This window comes from Balaenoptera ricei, chromosome 7, assembly GCF_028023285.1.
Source record: "Balaenoptera ricei isolate mBalRic1 chromosome 7, mBalRic1.hap2, whole genome shotgun sequence".
Classification (NCBI taxonomy): domain Eukaryota; kingdom Metazoa; phylum Chordata; class Mammalia; order Artiodactyla; family Balaenopteridae; genus Balaenoptera; species Balaenoptera ricei.
The window spans coordinates 90344796-90363811 of record NC_082645.1 but is presented as its reverse complement, the minus strand read 5'-3'; the positions used below and the strand labels follow the sequence as shown (position 1 = coordinate 90363811).

Here is a 19016-nt window from a genome sequence, read left to right as displayed (position 1 = left end):
GTGCTATATATGTAATTTGCTAGAAGTACAGATAATTATTTATCAATATAGGTAGAGAGCATTCAGAATAGTCTATAGACAGTCCTCAAAAATTGCTCTCTTCCTTGCCCCATGTCCCAGCAGTTTTAGATACATCAGAATGGAGATTCCCTGCCATAGCGAGCCACCATCACTGCCGGGAGGATGTAGCTTGAACACCCCCGCATACCTAACACACAATACAGGGCTAAATATATAGTTCATGTCCCTACATATTCTTTCTAGTGTCAACCTATGCAGGTATCCCATGAGTTCAGACCTGGCTTTAACACTTTCTCATGTCTTCATCATCACTATCAGCATTATTTCAGCATACCACCTATGGCAGATATTGTTCACAAATATCCCAATTCTATTCCTTTCCAGCACGTGTGTCGCTCCTGGGCTGTGGCCTTTTAGAAATAGTACATGAGTTAACACAGTATTTTTCCTGCCTCAGTGATTGGAAAGCTGTGTCAAGATGGAGCTGTCAGCCTGGGTCCCAGAGTGACCACAAGGAGTAGAGCTCCCCTCCCAACTCACACGGAATATGTAGAATACCAAGAAATAAAACCTGGCTGCAATAAACTATTTGGGGTTATTAACCAAAAGTAACTTGGACTATCCTGATACAACACTCTTCTTTTATTTCTTAACAGTTACCTTCTGCTGGCAGTCTTTTCTGCCCAAGTTTTTACACTTCTTTGACTCCTGCCCTTCCCAGATTTTGTATATAAAAAAGAAAGGGTTGGCCTTTATCGGCATTACTAACCAATTAGAGGACTCCCCTCTTTCCAAGTATCAATACTTGACTCAGACTGAATGGATACAACTTTTACTCTCATGACTCTAAACCAAAATGTTATAGCTACCTGCTCCTAAGATATTTATTCAGAGATTGAGGAATAAAGCGAGAAACAGAGGTGGGCAGGTGAGAGACATGAAGAAAGTCCATCTGTTTAAGGGTTCAAGGAGATTATAGAAACTAAGAGGGTTCTGGAAGCCTTCAGCATGATAATAAGCATTCTTCCACAGTAGATTAATAAGTATTAGAGGCCTTCAAAAGGGAAAATGAAGTTCAATCAACCATGCAGATAGACTTTTGCAGGTATGTTCAGTGGCTTAAAGTAAATCTGGCACAGGGCTCATATGAAATCAGAGCTCACTTCTTTCTGGTACTGTCTTTTTCACTCATGGGAGTCAATTTGTAAAGAATTACCAAATGTATCTGCTTCCAGAAATGCTTAGTCTTTTAGCTCATATTGGGGTGGGGTGGGGGGGGAATGAGAACAAATGGAGACTGTCATGAAAGGGCAGAGGTAATGCTCACAAGTCAGGGTAGGACTTATACAATATTGGTCATTTAAGTATTAAAAATGGAGAGATTCTACTTATAGTTGGGGGTTAAAAAAACAAGCAAGCAAATAAGCCATATTTACCAAGAATGAGATCTGAAAATTGGGGAAATGTTCTGTTATGTGCCAAATGAAGGCATCTGGAATATGATTATACACAGAATCTTTCAAAAGTACCATCTCTTGGACATAAAGTATGAATGAGTTGACAACATTTTAAGAATAACAAATGACTAAAATTTGGAAGTAAACAGCCTCTAGATCTTTATTATATCCCATTATGTGCCCTCCCCCAGCACCCAAGAGTGCAAAATAGCAAATGCTTAAGAAATGCTTAATTAATCTAGCGGTGTAAGGGGTTCATTTCAGAAACACTGTGACCTATTCAGCTGCCTTTCACTGATCCATGATTTTCAGTTTTAGATTTGTCCCTGTGTCACATCAACATACGTAAACCCTCTTCAAACCCATGAGAATAAACTAGGACTAAAACCTGATATGAGTTTTCTGTTGGTGGCTTCAGTGACGTAAAGCTTAGATTCATTGATTAATCTTCACTTTCTCCACTGACACAGCATCACAAATATCTTCTCCAAGTAAAAACGTAAGCATGCCTAAAATATAAATTCACCCTTAATAATCCTAATGTATCTCAGGAATAACCAATTGATAAATAGTACACTAAGCTAATTCTCACATAAAATCCCTGCATTAAATTCATCTAATGGAAAAATCAAGGCATATTTATCTTTGCACATTAACTTGAGAAGCACACCTAACTGAATACCCACAGCAGTCGATCTGTTACCTCCACGGGGCAGGACTGCTTAAGCAGCATCACTGGCTACATCATTTCATGAGGTATTTAGCAAAAGCATGCAAGCCACAGATGGAGATTTGTAAAAGACTGTTAAACCCCTGCACCTAATGTGAAAGACACCTGTAAAGTTAAAACAGTAGCCGTGTTTTCCCCTGCTAGGTGGTAGTTAAGAAGTCTCAGGCTTAGTGACCTACAAGTAGGTTTGCTCATCCTAAGACCACAATATCAGACTATTTTTATAAGGTAGGGTATCAAATGCGATTGGCTTTTATTGTATTTATAAGCAATTTAGGGTCTTCAGGGTATCCATTTTTGGAGGAAACCAGATTGCTTTTGTAGGGCATGCCTGATGGGGTCCTAAGATTGGTTCACATGGCTTAGAAACGAACGCCCACAAGTCATTCTGATGGTCCTCCTAAGCTTGCACTTAACATGGAAATAACGCAACAGGAATGCTGGTTCAGGAATGTTGGCTTATTCCTCCCTACCAATGAGTTAACTTAGAACACACTGGTTCCCATGTGAAACGCCCTTTAGCTCTTGTTTTTGTCATGTCACTCATCCTGTGGTGAGAAACGTTATAAACATAACTCTTTGATGCTAGTGACAACTGCCATACTTGAGATGCGCTCCAGACATTTTGTACTTTCGCAAAAGAAGCAACGAGTGAATCAGTAAAGGACAGCTCTGCATTCAGCCACCGAGAGCCAATGATGACATGCCTGCCAATTAATTCAGCTGCGACCATCCCTCAGCTTACACGGAAAACTTGGAGACATGAGCTCAGCAGCGGTCGTGCAGTGAGGCTACTGGATGGCTCTCATTTGGAATGCTGAGTCATGTCCAAATGGTGACCTCCTCCACGCTCAGCACTGGAACCCCGCTGAACAGCCGCAAAACCAATAGTCAGCTCTCTGTTCAAAGGGAATAGGAGAAAGTGACGGAGAAGACTTCTCTAAACAAAGAGCACGGACGCATGCGACATCCAGGTGATTCAGGGCAGGGCTGGAAAACATCTCAGCAAGAAAGTACTGAGCAAGAAAAACCAACAAGCTAATACAGAGGCGATAAGAAGACGAGATCAGAAAAAGAATCATTTATGCAGGAAGATATTTATTGCATAACTACCAGATGAACAAATTTTAAGTACAATCGATAAAGAAAAATATATTCCCCCAAGAGCATTAAGCGATAAGTAGGGTTAAACACATACAAATCTAAAGACTGCACACAAGATACTCCTAGACAAAACTAGAGGGGTTCAAGTCTCTCCATCCCTTTCCTTTCTGTTACTCATTTCCTAAGTCCAGTCTCATGTCAAAACAGTCTAGTATCTATGGCTGCCTTAAATGTAACAGATCCTCTAAATAGTCGCACTAGGAATTTAGTAGCTTGATAACCTACTCCTAACCACCAGAATTATAAAAGAAGTTGATTAGAAAGGACTCTTAAACCAAAGGAATTTTCCTAGGATAGGTACCCTGACCCAAACTTTCAGGTAGTATCACCATCATCATTGCAGTTGTGGTCATAGTCACTAAAGGTACAATCACAGTGTTCCAGGCACTCTCAACAGCATTTTACTGTTTTAATTCAATTACTTTAATCTTCACAACCCAATAAAGTATTTTATAGATGTGGAAACAGACTCCGAATTACTTATCAGAAGTCCCTCAAGTAGCAAGTGGCAGATCTGGGTTTCCCATCTAGGCTCCTGTGATCCCAGAGTCCATGTTTTTGCCACTACATACATTCATCAAGACATTAGGCTAGTTTATAATCCCAGGTGAAAATTCAGGGACCTGAATATGGCCCAGTGAGAAGAGCTATAGTTCAGCTAAACACTTTAACAAAAAGAGATAATGGATGAGAAAATTTCTATCCATGGACACTGGAAGAAATAACTTTGGGGACAGTGAGGTTACGTGGTTTAAAATTTTGGAAAGAAACCCATAAGAATATTTATTTATGCTAGTTGCCGCCTTCTTGTTTCACATTAGTATGCAGACTGGATCTTGTCCATCTCCCCCACAGAAGACCTAGTCTATGCCCTCAAGGAGGGTGTGACCAATTTTTACCTGGAAGGGCATCAGAAAACAGGTGGCATTTGAACTATGGTCTTCAAGAAAAAAAAAAAGATTTGCCAGTCAGAGGGAAGGCTCATCTTAGCTTCTGTGATTTCAGTCTACCTACCGTTACAGGCTAAAGGAGGCTTGAGAGAATCAGGGTGAGGTCAAAGCACTGGCAAGAGAGACCAGCTGGTGTCTACAGGAGGCTCCGGGTGGTATCATTATCTATGAATTTACCCCAGCCTTAGCGTAACCCTTAACCTTGCAAGCTTTCCAGAAGGAATCATAAGACAGCACTGCAACTTTCCAAAAGAGGAATCTTGCAAAATAGGAAACATTTGAGAAATCTGAAAGACTGCAGAGAGGAAAAGAGGTCAGATGATTTTGTTTTTAAGGGAGAAATATGAAAGTTTTGGAAACAAACATATAAAAGTTAAAAAAGTTAGTTTAGAGATGACAAAGTTTAAGAACTTAGCACACCGATGTACTGCCCAAATGTAATAGAACATGAACACTATGCTGAAATGGTGCATTCCTGTCAGTTTCAGTGGAGGCCCTACATCTCTAGGTGACCCAGCCCAAGGTGAGGCGCAGACTACTACACGCAGGGCTTCCCACGTGAGCTCACGGACTACTTGTGGCTCATTAACTACTTCGCACCAAGGAAAAAAAAAAAAAAAAGGGGGTCCTAGTAGTTGGAGATCTCTGCAGAGCAGCTTTAATATACTAAGAGAGTGGGAGTTAACTGCTAGATTCTCAGCAGCTGAGGAAGGATCTACGCTTGACCAACAAGAGAAACATAGGTGATTCTTAGCAACAGTAGTTGTGGGGTGATGTCCGCAACGAACTCAAGGCTACAAGTGTCAGATTAAACATCAGCCAACCTGGGAGAGCACATATGCAAGAGTATTCAACAGTATTAGTCAGGATTACTGCCTGTGTTAACTGACTAAAGACCACCTCCCCCAAAGATTTCCTAACCCCTGGAATCAGTGAATGTCATTTCTATATCAAAGGTGAACTAAGGCTGCAGGTAGAATTAAGATGGCTAATCAGCTGATTTTAAAATGAGAAACTAGCCGTAATTATCCAGGTGTAATCCAACATAATCACAAAAGTTCTTAAAAGTAGACAGTTGGAGGAGAGAGTCAGAGAGATGGTGATGTGATGTGAGAAGGACTTTGGAAATGGAGCATGGGGCCATGAGCCAGGGTATGCAGGCATCCTCTAAAAGCTGGAGAAGGTAAGGAGCTTTCTAGAAACTCCCTAGAGCTTCCAGAAAGGGAAATAGCCCTGGTGACAGCTTGACTTTAGCCCAGTGCGACCACAGTTGTCTCCTGACCTCCAGCACTATCAGATACTCGGTTTGTGTAAATCTGTTACAGCAGCAGAAGGAAACAATACACTACTTTCCAGCCCCCCTTCTCCACACTCTTGCGGTGAGAGTATGAGAACCTGAGGTTAACAGCTAGGAAATGAGTAACAGCACCATGAGGTTAGAGAAGAGAGGCCAGCTTTTCCACTTGCTAGTGATATCTCAAAGCGGACTTGAGCTGGGTTAAGGGCATAACTCGTTTGAAGTTTTGATTATTACACTAAACTATATTAATTACTGACAGGAGGGCATTTTATTACTTCAAGTTGACCAGAAGAGTCTTGGAATTTGCCGCACATTTCATCCAAAGACAAGGGAAGAACTACCCACATGGAATGAATTTAAAGCGACAGTGGGAAACAAACGTTGTTGGCAGATTATCCCCCTTGAGTTTTGCTTATTCAACATGACAGCTACATACAACTGAAAAAGGATGGCAAACAGTAAGCTCAAAGAAGAGTATAGGATGATGAATCAGAACAACCTCCTACTGTACTACTGAGAGATTTTTACATTTCAGAAACAATGAATAATGATGAAGGTGCTTAAAGCTATGTAAAAATGTAAAAAAAAGGAAATGTCAAAAATAATAAAGCAGGGTGCTACAGATTAGGGATATATGTACTCACGGGCGAGTAGGGATTTGTAATTATATAAAATCAAAGATGAGTCAAACATTTTTTTTTCAGTTGAATTCTGCTACTGAATGAATACTTGTGTCCCTCCCCCCAACCAAAATCCATACGTTGAAATCTAAAAACCCAGTGTGATGGTATGAGGAGATGGGGACTTTGGGAGGTGCTCGGGTCGTGAGGATATAAGTCCTCATAAATGTGATTAGTGCTCTTATAAGAAAGGCCCCACAGAGCTCCCTCATCCCCTTCCACCATGTAAGGTTACAGTGACAAGACGGCCATCAGTGAGCAAGCAGGCCCTCATCAGACGCGGACTCTGTCAGCACCATGATCGCAAACTTCCCAGCCTACCTATGAAAAATAAGTGTTGTTTATAATCCACCCGGTTTATGATATTGTTGTTATAGAAGCCTGAACAGACTAAGAGAAACTCCAAAAGGAAGTGATTTCCTGGTGAGTTCAACGTAGGCATTTCTCTTGGTAACTTCCCCGTGTCTCCCCTCCACTGAAAATAAAAGAATTTTAAATATATCACGTGCCACAAGGAAGAGAAGTGGCAATGAGAGATGGCAATGCAATTTGGAAGGTTGTAAGCAGGCAGATGGGTAACACGTGGCTTAACAAAACCGAGACTGCAGATACCTGAGCCAGTATAGAAAGAAGCCAGCAAGAAGCAAACCAATGATTTAGGGCCTGGAGGCACCAAGAGCCCTGAAGGTAGAGGCAAGGGCTGAAAAGAGAGAACTGGCCGACACTGCACTGGCAATCATTTCCCCCAATCCAAGTGGAAAATTACAAGTTTTCTCTATGGAGAGATAAAGCCAAGGAGACTATAAACTTGGGATATGAAATTTGCAGACAATGAGCACAGTTGAGCATGCATAAACTCTAGAAAATTAGATGAAAGTCTGCACTGAAAATGAATAAGGCTTCCCTTAGCTCACTTCTCACTCTAAGCCTCCTGGACACTGGTTGCCAGGCTTATACCCTTGAGGCATAAGATTAGAAGATTCCTTTAAAACAGTGGTTCTCAAGCGTGGTCCACAGACTGGGGATGTAGTGAAAGGTCTCTCTATGAAACCAAAAGGAGTTTCATTACGTCGACATTATTTGGTGGATAAATTATATCCACCACCATGAGCTTGACATTTTTCTGATGAGAATGAGAGTGATAAAAGCAACTGTGATTTTTTGATATTGTATAATGAGATGTGTCAATATTTGAAAGACTGGCATAACTCAGTCAACTAGTATTTTCCGAATGACTCACGCATGTTACAAAATGTTATAAACCCATGCATAGGTATAAGTTCCATTAAAAAGGCAAGACTGACCAATGGATTTTAAGAGTTCTTCCATATGACTTCAGATTCCACATTGCAGCTAACCTTTAAGAATTCAACCATTTGTCAAGTTTTGGCTTAGTATCAGAGAACACCCACAATTATTTGAAACACTGTTAATATTCCACCTTGTGCCAACTATATATCTGTGAGGCCAAATTTTCTTCCAATACTTAAAACAAGTTTGCAAGACTGATAGCAAAGGCAAATAGGAGAATCTAGGTGTCTTCTATTAAGCCACAGATTTGCAGAAAAGTAAAACAAAGTCACTCTTCTTACTAAATTTTTTTTCTTGAAACAGTTAATTTACATAAAAATAATCTGTTTGCGTTAGCATGTAGTGGGATTACTACTGTTATTTTTAAATGAAGTAATTATTTTTTATAATTTCAGTTTTAGTTTCCAATACATAAGCATTGGTAGACATAACCTCCATAAAAAGTTCTATAAATTGCACTGTCCAATAGGGTAGAAACTAATCACATGCGGCTACTAAACTCTTGATATGTGACCAGTCTGAACTGAGCTATGCTATAAGTGAAAAAAATATATACTGAATTTCAAAGACTTAGCATTAAAAAGAATGTTAAATCTCTCAATATTTTATATTGATTACATGTTAAAACAATATTTTGGATTTACTGGATTAAATAAGATACATCAATTTCAACCCTTGACTTTTTTTTTTTTTTTTAACATCTTTATTGGAGTATAATTGCTTTACAATCGTGTTAGTTTCTGCTTTATAACAAAGTGAATTCGTTATACATATACATATGTTCCCATATCTCTTCCCTCTTGCATCTCCCCCTCCCTCCCACCCTCCCTATCCCACCCCTCTAGGTGGTCACAAAGCACCGAGCTGATCTCCCTGTGCTATGCGGCTGCTTTCCACTAGCTATCGGTTTTACATTTGGTAGTGTATATATGTCCATGCCACTCTCTCACTTTGTCCCAGCTTACCCTTCCCCCTCCACGTGTCCTCAAGTCCATTCTCTAGTAGGTCTGTGTCTTTATTCCCATCCTGCCCCTAGGTTCTTCATGATTTTTTTTTTTTTTTTAAGATTCCATATATATGTGTTAGCATACGGTATTTGTTCTTCTCTTTCTGACTTACTTCACTCTGTATGACAGTCTCTAGGTCCATCCACCTCACTACAAATAACTCAATTTTGTTTCTTTTTATGGCTGAGTAATATTCCATTGTATATATGTGTCACATCTTCTTTATCCATTCATCTGTCGAGGGACACTCAGACTGCTTCCATGTCCTGGTTATTGTAAACAGAGCTGCAATGAACATTGTGGTACATGACTCTTTTTGAATTATGGTTTTCTCAGGTTATATGCCCAGTAGTGGGATTGCTGGGCCATATGATAGTTCTATGTTTAGTTTTTGAAGGAACCTCCATACTGTTCTCCATAGTGGCTGTATCAATTTACATTCCCACCAACAGTGCAAGAGGGTTCCCTTTTCTCCACACCCTGTCCATTTATTGTCTGTAGATTTTTTGATGATGGCCATTCTGACTGGTGTGAGATGATATCTCATTGTAGTTTTGACTTGCATTTCTCTAATGATTAATGATGTTGAGCATTCTTTCATGTGTTTGTTGGCAATCTGTATATCTTCTTTGGAGAAATGTCTATTTAGGTCTTCTGCCCATTTTTGGATTGGGTTGTTTGTTTTGTTGCTATTGAGCTGCATGAGCTGCTCACCCCTTGACTCTTAATGTGGCCACTAAATATTTAAAAGGTCATGTAACTTGTATTTTTGATTTGCATTACATTTCTATTAGACAGCACTGGTCTGTAAGGTCCTCAATGATTTTTAAGTGTGTAAAGGAGTCAGGAGACTAAAGTCTGAGAACGGCTGCTCTAGAGGGATATGGATCTGTTGGAAAAAAACAATCAAACTGATAGATACTGACATTTAGGGGGCCCGACAGGACACAAAATGACTCTACAGGGAAAACCACCACCAGTCAGTAAGACCAGAACACAAATTCACTCAAATATAAGCAGGTGGTAAGGCTCACCAGACAGTTGTACAAAGCCTCTAACAGGAACAGCAGAGTCCAAAACAACTAAAAATGAAGAATTAGGTACCCCTGTGAAAAGACAGGGTAAATAGCTGAAATAACTTCAAAGACTTACATATCCTCAGAGATGAGAAAATACTGCATCCATGAAACAACAGTTACATTTAAAGATGTTCAAAAAGCAACTTAATTTTGATAGCAGAAATTTAAAATTCAATAAAGATAAACCTCAAAAACTTCAGAGTAGACCAAAAAAAGAGGAAAAATAGGCGGAAACAAGAAATTTAGACGTGCACTCCACAAAGTCCAAAATGCAAAAGAGAAGAGCCAGAAATAACTGAAAAATTGTGTGTGGAGTGGAAGGGGAGAGGAAGAGAGGGTGAAATAATGTTTCCCAAAACTGAAAGTTACTTCTACAGACTTAAAAGCTCTAGCAAGTGCCCAAAACACCCAGCACAATAGATGATTTTGAAAACCACACACATCATGAACTTGCAGAGAACTGGAGCGGGGGCGGGAGGGGGGGGAATGAGAAAGTCTGGAGGTGCAAAGAGGAGGCTTTATCAGCAATAACACTAAAAACGAAAATAAACACTGCCTTCCAAATTCTAAAGGAGAATTACTTTACCCTAGAATTTCTCATCTTGATAATCAAGTATGAGTGAGGAATAAAAGATATTTACAGACATGAATATCAAAAAAAGAAAAAAAAAGTTCAAGAATTTTTTCTCAGAAATCTACTAGAGGTGTTTGAAATATATTTAAAGGAGTATCACTGAACAAAAATGAAACCGTTACTAAAACCAGGACAATATTTGTATAAGCAAAAAATTGATTATACTACGTGGCTCAGCTTTGAACTATATTTTCCAGTCATACTAACGTAAAAACTAAATACTGATTGCCTCAAAACGTTTAACTAATGAAGCACAGGATGCAGAGGGGGACGAGGATGTAAACTAAGAAGAAGAAATGAAAAAGAACTAAGTAAATCATTATATCAACCAAAGACATCTTAAATTTGAGAATCAAGAAATATTCACTCAGGCATATTGCTAAGAAATGAGAAGAAACGCTTAAGGTTGAAATTGGTTGTCACTAAGGAGTAGGAAGGTATGGAACATAAAATTGCTGGTATAGGTGAAAAACCTTGTCCTACATGTATAGTGTTAAAGGCCTTACTTCAATTAGTTTAAAATAAAATTTTAAATATTTAAAATATCAAGTAACAAAAAGGGAATATACATTTAACTTTAAAAACACATTTATCGGGCTTCCCTGGTGACGCAGTTGTTGAGAATCTGCCTGCCAATGCAGGGGACACGGGTTCGAGCCCTGGTCTGGGAAGATCCCACATGCCGCAGAGCAGCTGGGCCCGTGAGCCACAACTACTGAGCCTGCGCATCTGGAGCCTGTGCTCCGCAACAAGAGAGGCCGCGATAGTGAGAGGCCCGCGCACCGCGATGAAGAGTGGCCCCCGCTTGCCACAACTAGAGAAAGCCCTCGCACAGAAACGAAGACCCAACACAGCCAAAAATAAATAAATAAATAAATATACCCAAAGTTTAAAAAAAACACATTTATCAAAAAAAAAAAAAAAAAAAAAAGACCCTTGCAAAGAAATTTAAAGTTTGTGAATTTCTGTTGACAAAGCAAACCAGCCTAGGAAAAAGCTAAGAAAATCAAATAAATGTATTTGTAATTTGTGTTAATAAATTCTGCCAGTTTTGTTTTAAACCAGACATAAATGTAAAGAAAAGACAGCCACCTGTCTAATGATTCACCAAGGATCATAAACTGGGGATCCACGGGCTGACCCGACCTGCAGATCTATGCTGTTTGGGCTACAGAGTTTGTTGTTTAAAAACCAAGGGAGACCGCAGTGGAATCCAAATTGCTATCTTCCCTTGAAAAAGCAAAAATCTGGCCACAGACAGCCCATGTTACAACCAACAACAACCAACCAAAACTGAGCAGGGGCAGCCTACTATCTCCCCGAATTGAGCACCACACATTCCACTACCAGAGAGTGCAGATTTCTCTGCACACGCCCCTATAAGACGACAGAAGATAGACCAAGAAGATCTCATCTTTCAAGAATAATCAGAAATAGTGCCTATGTGTCTGTAAAAATGAAGAAAATTCTCATTGTCTAAAATGCAACAGCAGGTATTTATTTCTCCAGTTCCTTGTGCAGCCCCTGCAGTGATTTGAGCCTGAGACTCCTGGTTTAAAAGTTAATAGGCTTGAAAGAAACAAACATTCAGTTCATTTTTGCTATGTCCCGCAAGCTTGTATTTATATATTTTTCCTACGTATTGCAAGCTTTATATATGTAATACATGCAGATAAAAGTAAAATAAGCACATCAGCATATTTTAAAATAACTGGAGACTTTTTTCCAATTTAACCTGTAACTATATGTTAACATTCAAAATGAGACCACTTCAACGTTTTCTTCATCTTACTTTCGATTTTATGATACATATTATAATCCTATTCATGCAAAAAATCTTTAAGTTCTCTTAGAATGAGGGTGAAGGAAGAACGGAGAGGCAGCGTAACTTTAAAACAAAGACTATTAGTTTTATTTACATGCCACGACACAATCCCCAAATGACCTCTGCCTTTCCGTAACATTTGAACTGAAGCGACAGAATGGAACATCACATTAGAATTGAAAGCAAGATAAAAGGTAGAAGTCCTAATCAACTGCTCAACATAGCATTATTCATGACAAGGGTTTCCCGCTTTCTCAGACAGGGTTCAAAATGTCAGCTTGAACTATGTAGCAAATTCTAATAGGATGTTTCTAAATGAGTATTCTAAGAGGGCAACAAGGATTTCTTCATCTGTGTGTAGCACATTCAGAATGACACTAGCTACTTCTCACCTGGCCCCAGGAGTAAAGAAAGTCTCCCCAACCCATTTCCTTTCATTCCTGATGCATTTGGGCTCTGGCTGAGCTAACTAACCACTCTCCTAGCAGGACAGGAGCCAGAATAAAAATTTTGTTTTGGGTTTACAAAGCAAAGTATGGGCAAGAAAGCTCTTTCTGAAGGCCTCCCTGCTCTGGTTACAGAAATACTCTGCTAGCAGGGTGCTGCTCTACCCTCTGTGTTGGACGGATGGCATCAGGGAAGTCGTTTAGAAAAGCAGAAAACCAAGTGGTTTGGTTACAGAAAACTGTAACTACCATTTTCAGTGTAAACTGTAAAGTACCACTGAGGTCTTAAAATCTTAGGGCAATTTTTCAAACGTATCAATTAAATTTTGTATGATAAAAATACAGCTATGAGAATAATACATACTTAAAATTGCTGGGCAGCAGTAACAGAAATTGGACCAACTAGTCAGGTACTTTTCTCAGAATGCTCAGATGGGAGGACATGGCGGTTCTCCTCCAGAGAGAGCACAGCCTGTTGTGAGGCAGACCAATATATCAAAATGATTCTATAAAGGCACGGGAACAAGCAGCCAGAGCTCTGCTGATAAACTACTTAAAGTCTTGGTAATATGTGCAACATTAACCAACAACAACAAAAAAACCACATCAAGATTTGATCTTCCTGTAATAATATGGAACTTTAATTCTTCCTAAATACCATTTTCCAGTTGCAAGACACTTAACAAAATATTTGTGGGTTACTAAAAAAAAAAAAAATGATGTTAGTTACATCATACATTACACCTTGATACTCTCAAAAACAATTTTAAAAATCAAAACTTTCTAAATAGATCCAAAACCCTACTGAGGAAAATACCTTAAACACTTCAAATTTCACTTTAGAAACAAAAGTGTAAGTTATAACTTTTAATCAGGATATCTTAAAAGTAGTGTAACTCCAGAGCAATATAGCACGGTATTACCTGAACTATAATTCCATCATAATTGGAATTATTTAACACAGGGAGACAAAGACAGATTATTGAAGTACACAGTCTCATATCTTTATTTTAAATGAGTTTCAAATTTCTCTCACCCACAATTTAACATTGTAACCATTCTCATATTAATCTGAGAAATGTAAATTAAAGACTGAAATCCTTTTGACTTCCCCAATATCATCAGAATCATGCAAACATACATGTGCTGTATATGTATGTAGCTGGGGTGGGTGGGTCATGGTGAGATTATGTCAAAGTCAGGATCTCATCATCGGAATACTTCCCAGGTAATTGACATCTCCATGCAATGAACTATGAATGTTACCAGCACCCCCAAAGTTACTGAGCCAACCAGTTGATTTATTTGTGTTAAAGAGTTTATGCTTCCAGGACACATTACACCCTAATCCCATCTCCTTCCAGGCATAACCCTGAGAAAGTAAGACCCAGTCAATTCAGAACAACTCCTTTCGGCTTGAGCTTCTAGGAGCAAAGGAGCATTCTGTGCAGCTTTACTCCCAGTGCCCTCCCCCCAGAGATGCACAGCCACACACACACACACACTAAGGGGACAATGGGAAAGGGCAGATATTTCTTTCCTGGGAAAAAAGCCAGAGTGAAAGTTTTGGAGGAGATAGACATATTAACAGCTAGTGGAGAGCCATGGAAAGCTTCTCCCCAAGCAAATGTGCTTTGCTGTAAACTTTCCTTGCCCCTTACAATATTTAGTGTTGTGTTAAAGCAAATATTTTTTAAAATCCACAAGCATGTGCTGTTTTCAGATGCCTAAAATTAAAAACAAATTCCCCCTCATTGCCTATTTAAAACCAGCGAGACATCCACTCTATCACCACAAGATATTTATCAAGTAGCTGACTGCTGGAGAGACAAACTATTTTGCAAGTTTCCTCTCGTTCCTTCTGCCAGGATTCTAAACTGAGGGTCCCATTACACCCCTGAAATTAAGCACAACAGGGCACACCCAAGTGCATCTTTCTGGACAGAGGCTTGCCCAAAGTCCCAGTTGTCAGGGGGGTCTAAATCTTTAAAAAAAAAATACCATGGCTTTCACAGATTACAATTTACATTAATGGACTCTTCCAGTCATCTAGTTTGGCCGCCCTAAAACTCCTAAGGAATACAACTCTAAGCAACCTATTCAGAGTTAATCCCCCTCTCAGGGCATCTTTTAATACAGGTCTCTGATAGGAATGTGAGTCTACACCCTCTACTTCAGTTTTCTGGACTTAGAACAGCTGATCACCTTCCCAGGTGGAGCCACTCCCACGCCCTTCATTCCCAAATCCTTTGCTTCCACTGTACTATTTTACTTTTTATAATTACTGCACTTTCTTAACCTCTATATACTTTCTCCACACCATTCACAAAATGACATGTATATATACAAGCACTGCTTTCTGGTCCTTACAAGGCCCAGTTAAATACATAATGTTGCCAACTTAACAGGTTTGACAGAAGCCCTACTCTGCTGATATAATCAGCTAGTCAATGATGACGCCAGGTCCTTTATTTGCCATTCTTATCTCTAGCAGGTTATTCCCTAACTCTGTTGGGCTTCCTGATAGAGTCTGTATTTCTCAGAACTCCTTAAAGCAAAGCTCTATGGTGAGCCTTCATAAGGCTTACACTGTAAAACAAACAAACTTCCCAACTGCTGTAATAATTTTAATCTTTTATATATATGGTAGTCTGCTTCTATAATAATCTTTTTGAATACTATTTTTTAGGCACCTAATGGTAGTTCTAGAATGCTAGAATATTATATCTCATGTCTTGCTAAGTAGTTTTTTCTTTAAAGCAAGAATCAAAGTGGAGGGTAGGGGGAAGAAATGTCTTTAAGGGAAATACGTGAAAAAGATGAAAATGTTTGAGCCTTTAATATTTCTAAGAGAAATCCATGCACAGAGTAGCAGGTAATATACCTGCTACTGCATGATTTTTTTGTTCTATTTTCCTTAGGTAGGACAGCATGCAAATGAGATCTAAAGGAGTCTCTACAGACTCACCTGAATTGAATGCTATAACCTAATGAGGTACACACAGGTGAAGCTTTTGTAGCAGTTTGGTCCTATTAACCCAGCAGCACCTTATGGGAATAGGTAATGAGACCAGGGAGTCATCTGTGGTAGCCACTGAAGCGTGTTCATAAATTGTTGATTCTCTTATTCTGAGAACATGGTAGAATCACACTCTACCACCCACTTGAACTTAGGTTTGGCTATTAACTGGCCAAAGAAGTGTGAGCGTAAGTAACATGAGCCTCTCTGCGCAGAAGCTTTCAGATCCAGTGCACAGATTTCCACCCTTTTTCCCTGGTTTTCTGTAATAAACATGTTTTAATCTGGAGCCTCCATCAGCCAGGACCCCAAATGATATAGTGAGCACATCTCCTCATGACCCATGAGGGGCTCATAGCATGATTGAGAGATTTTACTTTAAGCCATGCAGGTTTGCAGATTTTTTGTTGTTACAGCATAACCTAACCTTTCCTGAACCACAGCTAGTTTTAAAAACCAATATATAAGGCACAGTGCTGTGCTACAGGGAAACTCAAGACAGAAGTCAGGGCGGAGGTACTATTGCCCTCAAGAAGTAGAGATTACAAACAGAGGGACCAAACAGAACCGTGCTCTAGTCATGAAATGAGGAAAACAATTCTGGCTTCCATCTATGGAAAGCCCTCTAAAGCCTTGTGGTCAAACCACTTTCTAAGGAGAGGGGAAGAGAAGTCAGTAAAGGTCAAGACAGAAAACAGGGGAAACCATGAAGGCAGCAGATAGTTGAGTGAGGCTATAGCATGAATTTCAAAAATAGTCATAGGAAATACGGCTGGAAATCTAAGATGCAAAAAAGCATGACAGGCCTTGAGTCATTAGAATATTAACAGCAACAATAAAAGCAACCATATGTCCCAACACATTTTAGGACATTACATAACCTTTCTCATAATAATCCACTGAGGTAGATACTGTAATAATTTCCATTTGACAGATAAAAAGTAAGGTGCAGGTAAAGAAAGAGGACTGATGTGTAGGTAGAGATACCTTTTAAAAAAAAAAAAAATCACTGAAAGGAAGCAGGTGAAAGATAATGAGCTCTGTATTAAGATAGTAACTAGAGATGTGAATCAATAATCCAGAAACGTGTGATAGGGTCATAGCAACAAGTCTTCTGCTTCTTAGTGTGTGGCAGTTTAAAGGTTGCTGCAAGTTCTCTGCTGCCCCTCTCACTGAGGGGGAGCTAGTCCAATTCCGCTCTCCCGCTGGCTTTCTTACACACTTCCTTGACAAATAGATTATGACAAAAATGATGTTTTAGGGCTTCTGACACCAGATCTTAGGAAGTCCTGCAGCTCCTGCCTGGCTCTCTTGAAGCATCTAGAGCCCAGGATAAAACACTCGGAGCCCTGAATCACCTTGCAAAAGTAAAATACCTTGCTAAGAGGCTTTGTTTAAAAGCTCCAAGAGTACATGGGGGAGGGCCCAGCTGAGCCCAGCGGCCTTCCAAATACCCATACCTAGGTGCTGGGCATGTGAATTAAGCCACCTTGGACCCTCCAGACCGGCCAACAGCTGAATATCACCAAGGGTCCCCTCAACTGACACCGTGTGGAAGAGAAGTATACCCCAGGCAAACTGTGCCAGATTCTTGACCCAAAGCCCATGAGGTATAATGAAGTAAATATGTTAAGATGACACGTTCTGGAATGCTTATGCTGGAATAGACCACTGCAACACACTGTTTATGAAAGGAACTGTGAAGTTCAACCAACTGTATCAAAGTCACTGGGCCTGCTCAGCCCCGCACGTCGCTCTCAATGAGTTAGAATGTGTGCAAATGGACCCAAAGACTGGCATTATGAGCAAGTTCCACCACCCCAAGTACTTCTTACATTGAAGTCTGAGAAGGATCAGAATCAAAACCACCTACACAATAAAAATGGAACCGAAAGCACTGGTTCGCCACAAAACGAGTGGTATGAAAACTTACGTGCTTCCTCATCTCCTGCCCCTGCTGGCTCCACAGTCTCCGGCCACTCTGACCGCCTGAAGCATGCCTAGGAAGCTTTAAACATTTCCCAATCCTGAGCCCCGCCCCAAGCCAATCACCGGGAGGAGCATCCAGGTGATTCCAATCTGCAGCTAGGATCGCGAGCCGCTGGTTCACAGTTAACCATTAATATTGTATTGCTTTAGGAGCAAAAAAAAAGGGATTAAAAAAAAACTTGCCTAGGAGAAGAATTACTCACTTTTCCTAGGAAAAGAAGAGAAAGAAAGGTTTGGCTTGATTTCCCCAAACTGCAGGGATGATCTCCGTTTGAGTAAAATAGATGAGAAAGAATTACAATTTCTCCCCTTCCAAAATAGCTAAAATTACTTGCATATGTATATTATTTTGGTCAAATGTTATTTTAAATATATAAAGTACATCTTGACTCTCTAAGCATGTTTCACAAAGTGGTATAACGCATATGACTTTCAAGAGCAAATTTATATTTCTGCTTTTAAAACATCTTTTGGAAAGACTGGATGTCAAACAGCTTTTAAAGGGAAAATTTAACTTTAAAAAAGCTTAGCTTATGCACTAGGCCACTCACTGCCTCACACATTGTATTCTCTTACTGAGCTAATATTAAAACTTTGTTCCTAATACAAAGAATTCCAGAATAGAATCTAAAAAGTATTAATACTTGAGTTTATATGAAAAAATCAAAATAACCCCCACTCCTTTTGTAACAAAGCATTGCCCTTGTCCAATGCTCAATGGTGAGAAAAAGCACTCAGGATGTCAAAGGCACAAGATTGTAGGCTACTTTCTACAAAACAAACGTTCTCTCTGAACACTGTTAATATACACAGATTAGAAAACGAGGTCATTAATGATAAATATAATCATCTTAGCAGCTGTCTTCTCAGACTCATCATCAAATGTTATTCAAGTGTGAATGGAAATGACCCAGTACTCTTCAATAAATATTTATTATTCACCCAGCAAATAGTACTGACTATGAACCAGGTAGTAGTGGGTCCGGTGAAAGGAAATCACCCAAAGGTTCACCAAAGAGGAGGCTGGATGAGCCAGATAGACTCACTTAAGCTTGAGCCCAGGTGGAATCATCCTAGCAAGACATGAGGCTGTCTCCTACAGAGAAAGCTAAGCCAGTAAATGAACAAAGATCTTTCATACCAATGTGAAGCGCTACTCGAACTTGGAGGTGTTTTTCCAAACACCTGTTGGGTTTGCACTGCATGCTTCACGTTCTTTCTGTGCAGAGGCCCTTTTGGAATTAGCCAAATGCACTTGTGGCAGGAGTTAATCAAGTGCAGTCTATAAAGCAAAGTTTTTATCAGGATGTAGTTAACAGGCATTAAGTTTCTACATTTTTGTTACACATGATTAATAGAACAGTGAAAAATGTCCTGTGGTCTGATCTAAAGAAAAATAATACT

The 19016-nt window shown here is 39.6% G+C and overlaps 1 protein-coding gene across 2 annotated transcripts in view; it reads right to left on the bottom strand.

Annotated features, from left to right (window-relative positions):
* The window catches only part of PARD3B (par-3 family cell polarity regulator beta), a 1037929-nt gene that overhangs the window by 966427 nt on the left and 52486 nt on the right, over positions 1-19016 (bottom strand). The window contains exon 1 of one of the 2 annotated variants that reach the window (XM_059928522.1): positions 17557-17594. The exons of the other annotated variant lie outside the window; for it this stretch is intronic. Coding sequence (XP_059784505.1) covers positions 17557-17568 — 12 coding nt within the window. The 5' untranslated portion in view covers positions 17569-17594. Of the gene's footprint in view, positions 1-17556; positions 17595-19016 lie in introns of those variants that run through there. 2 annotated transcript variants of the gene reach the window in all.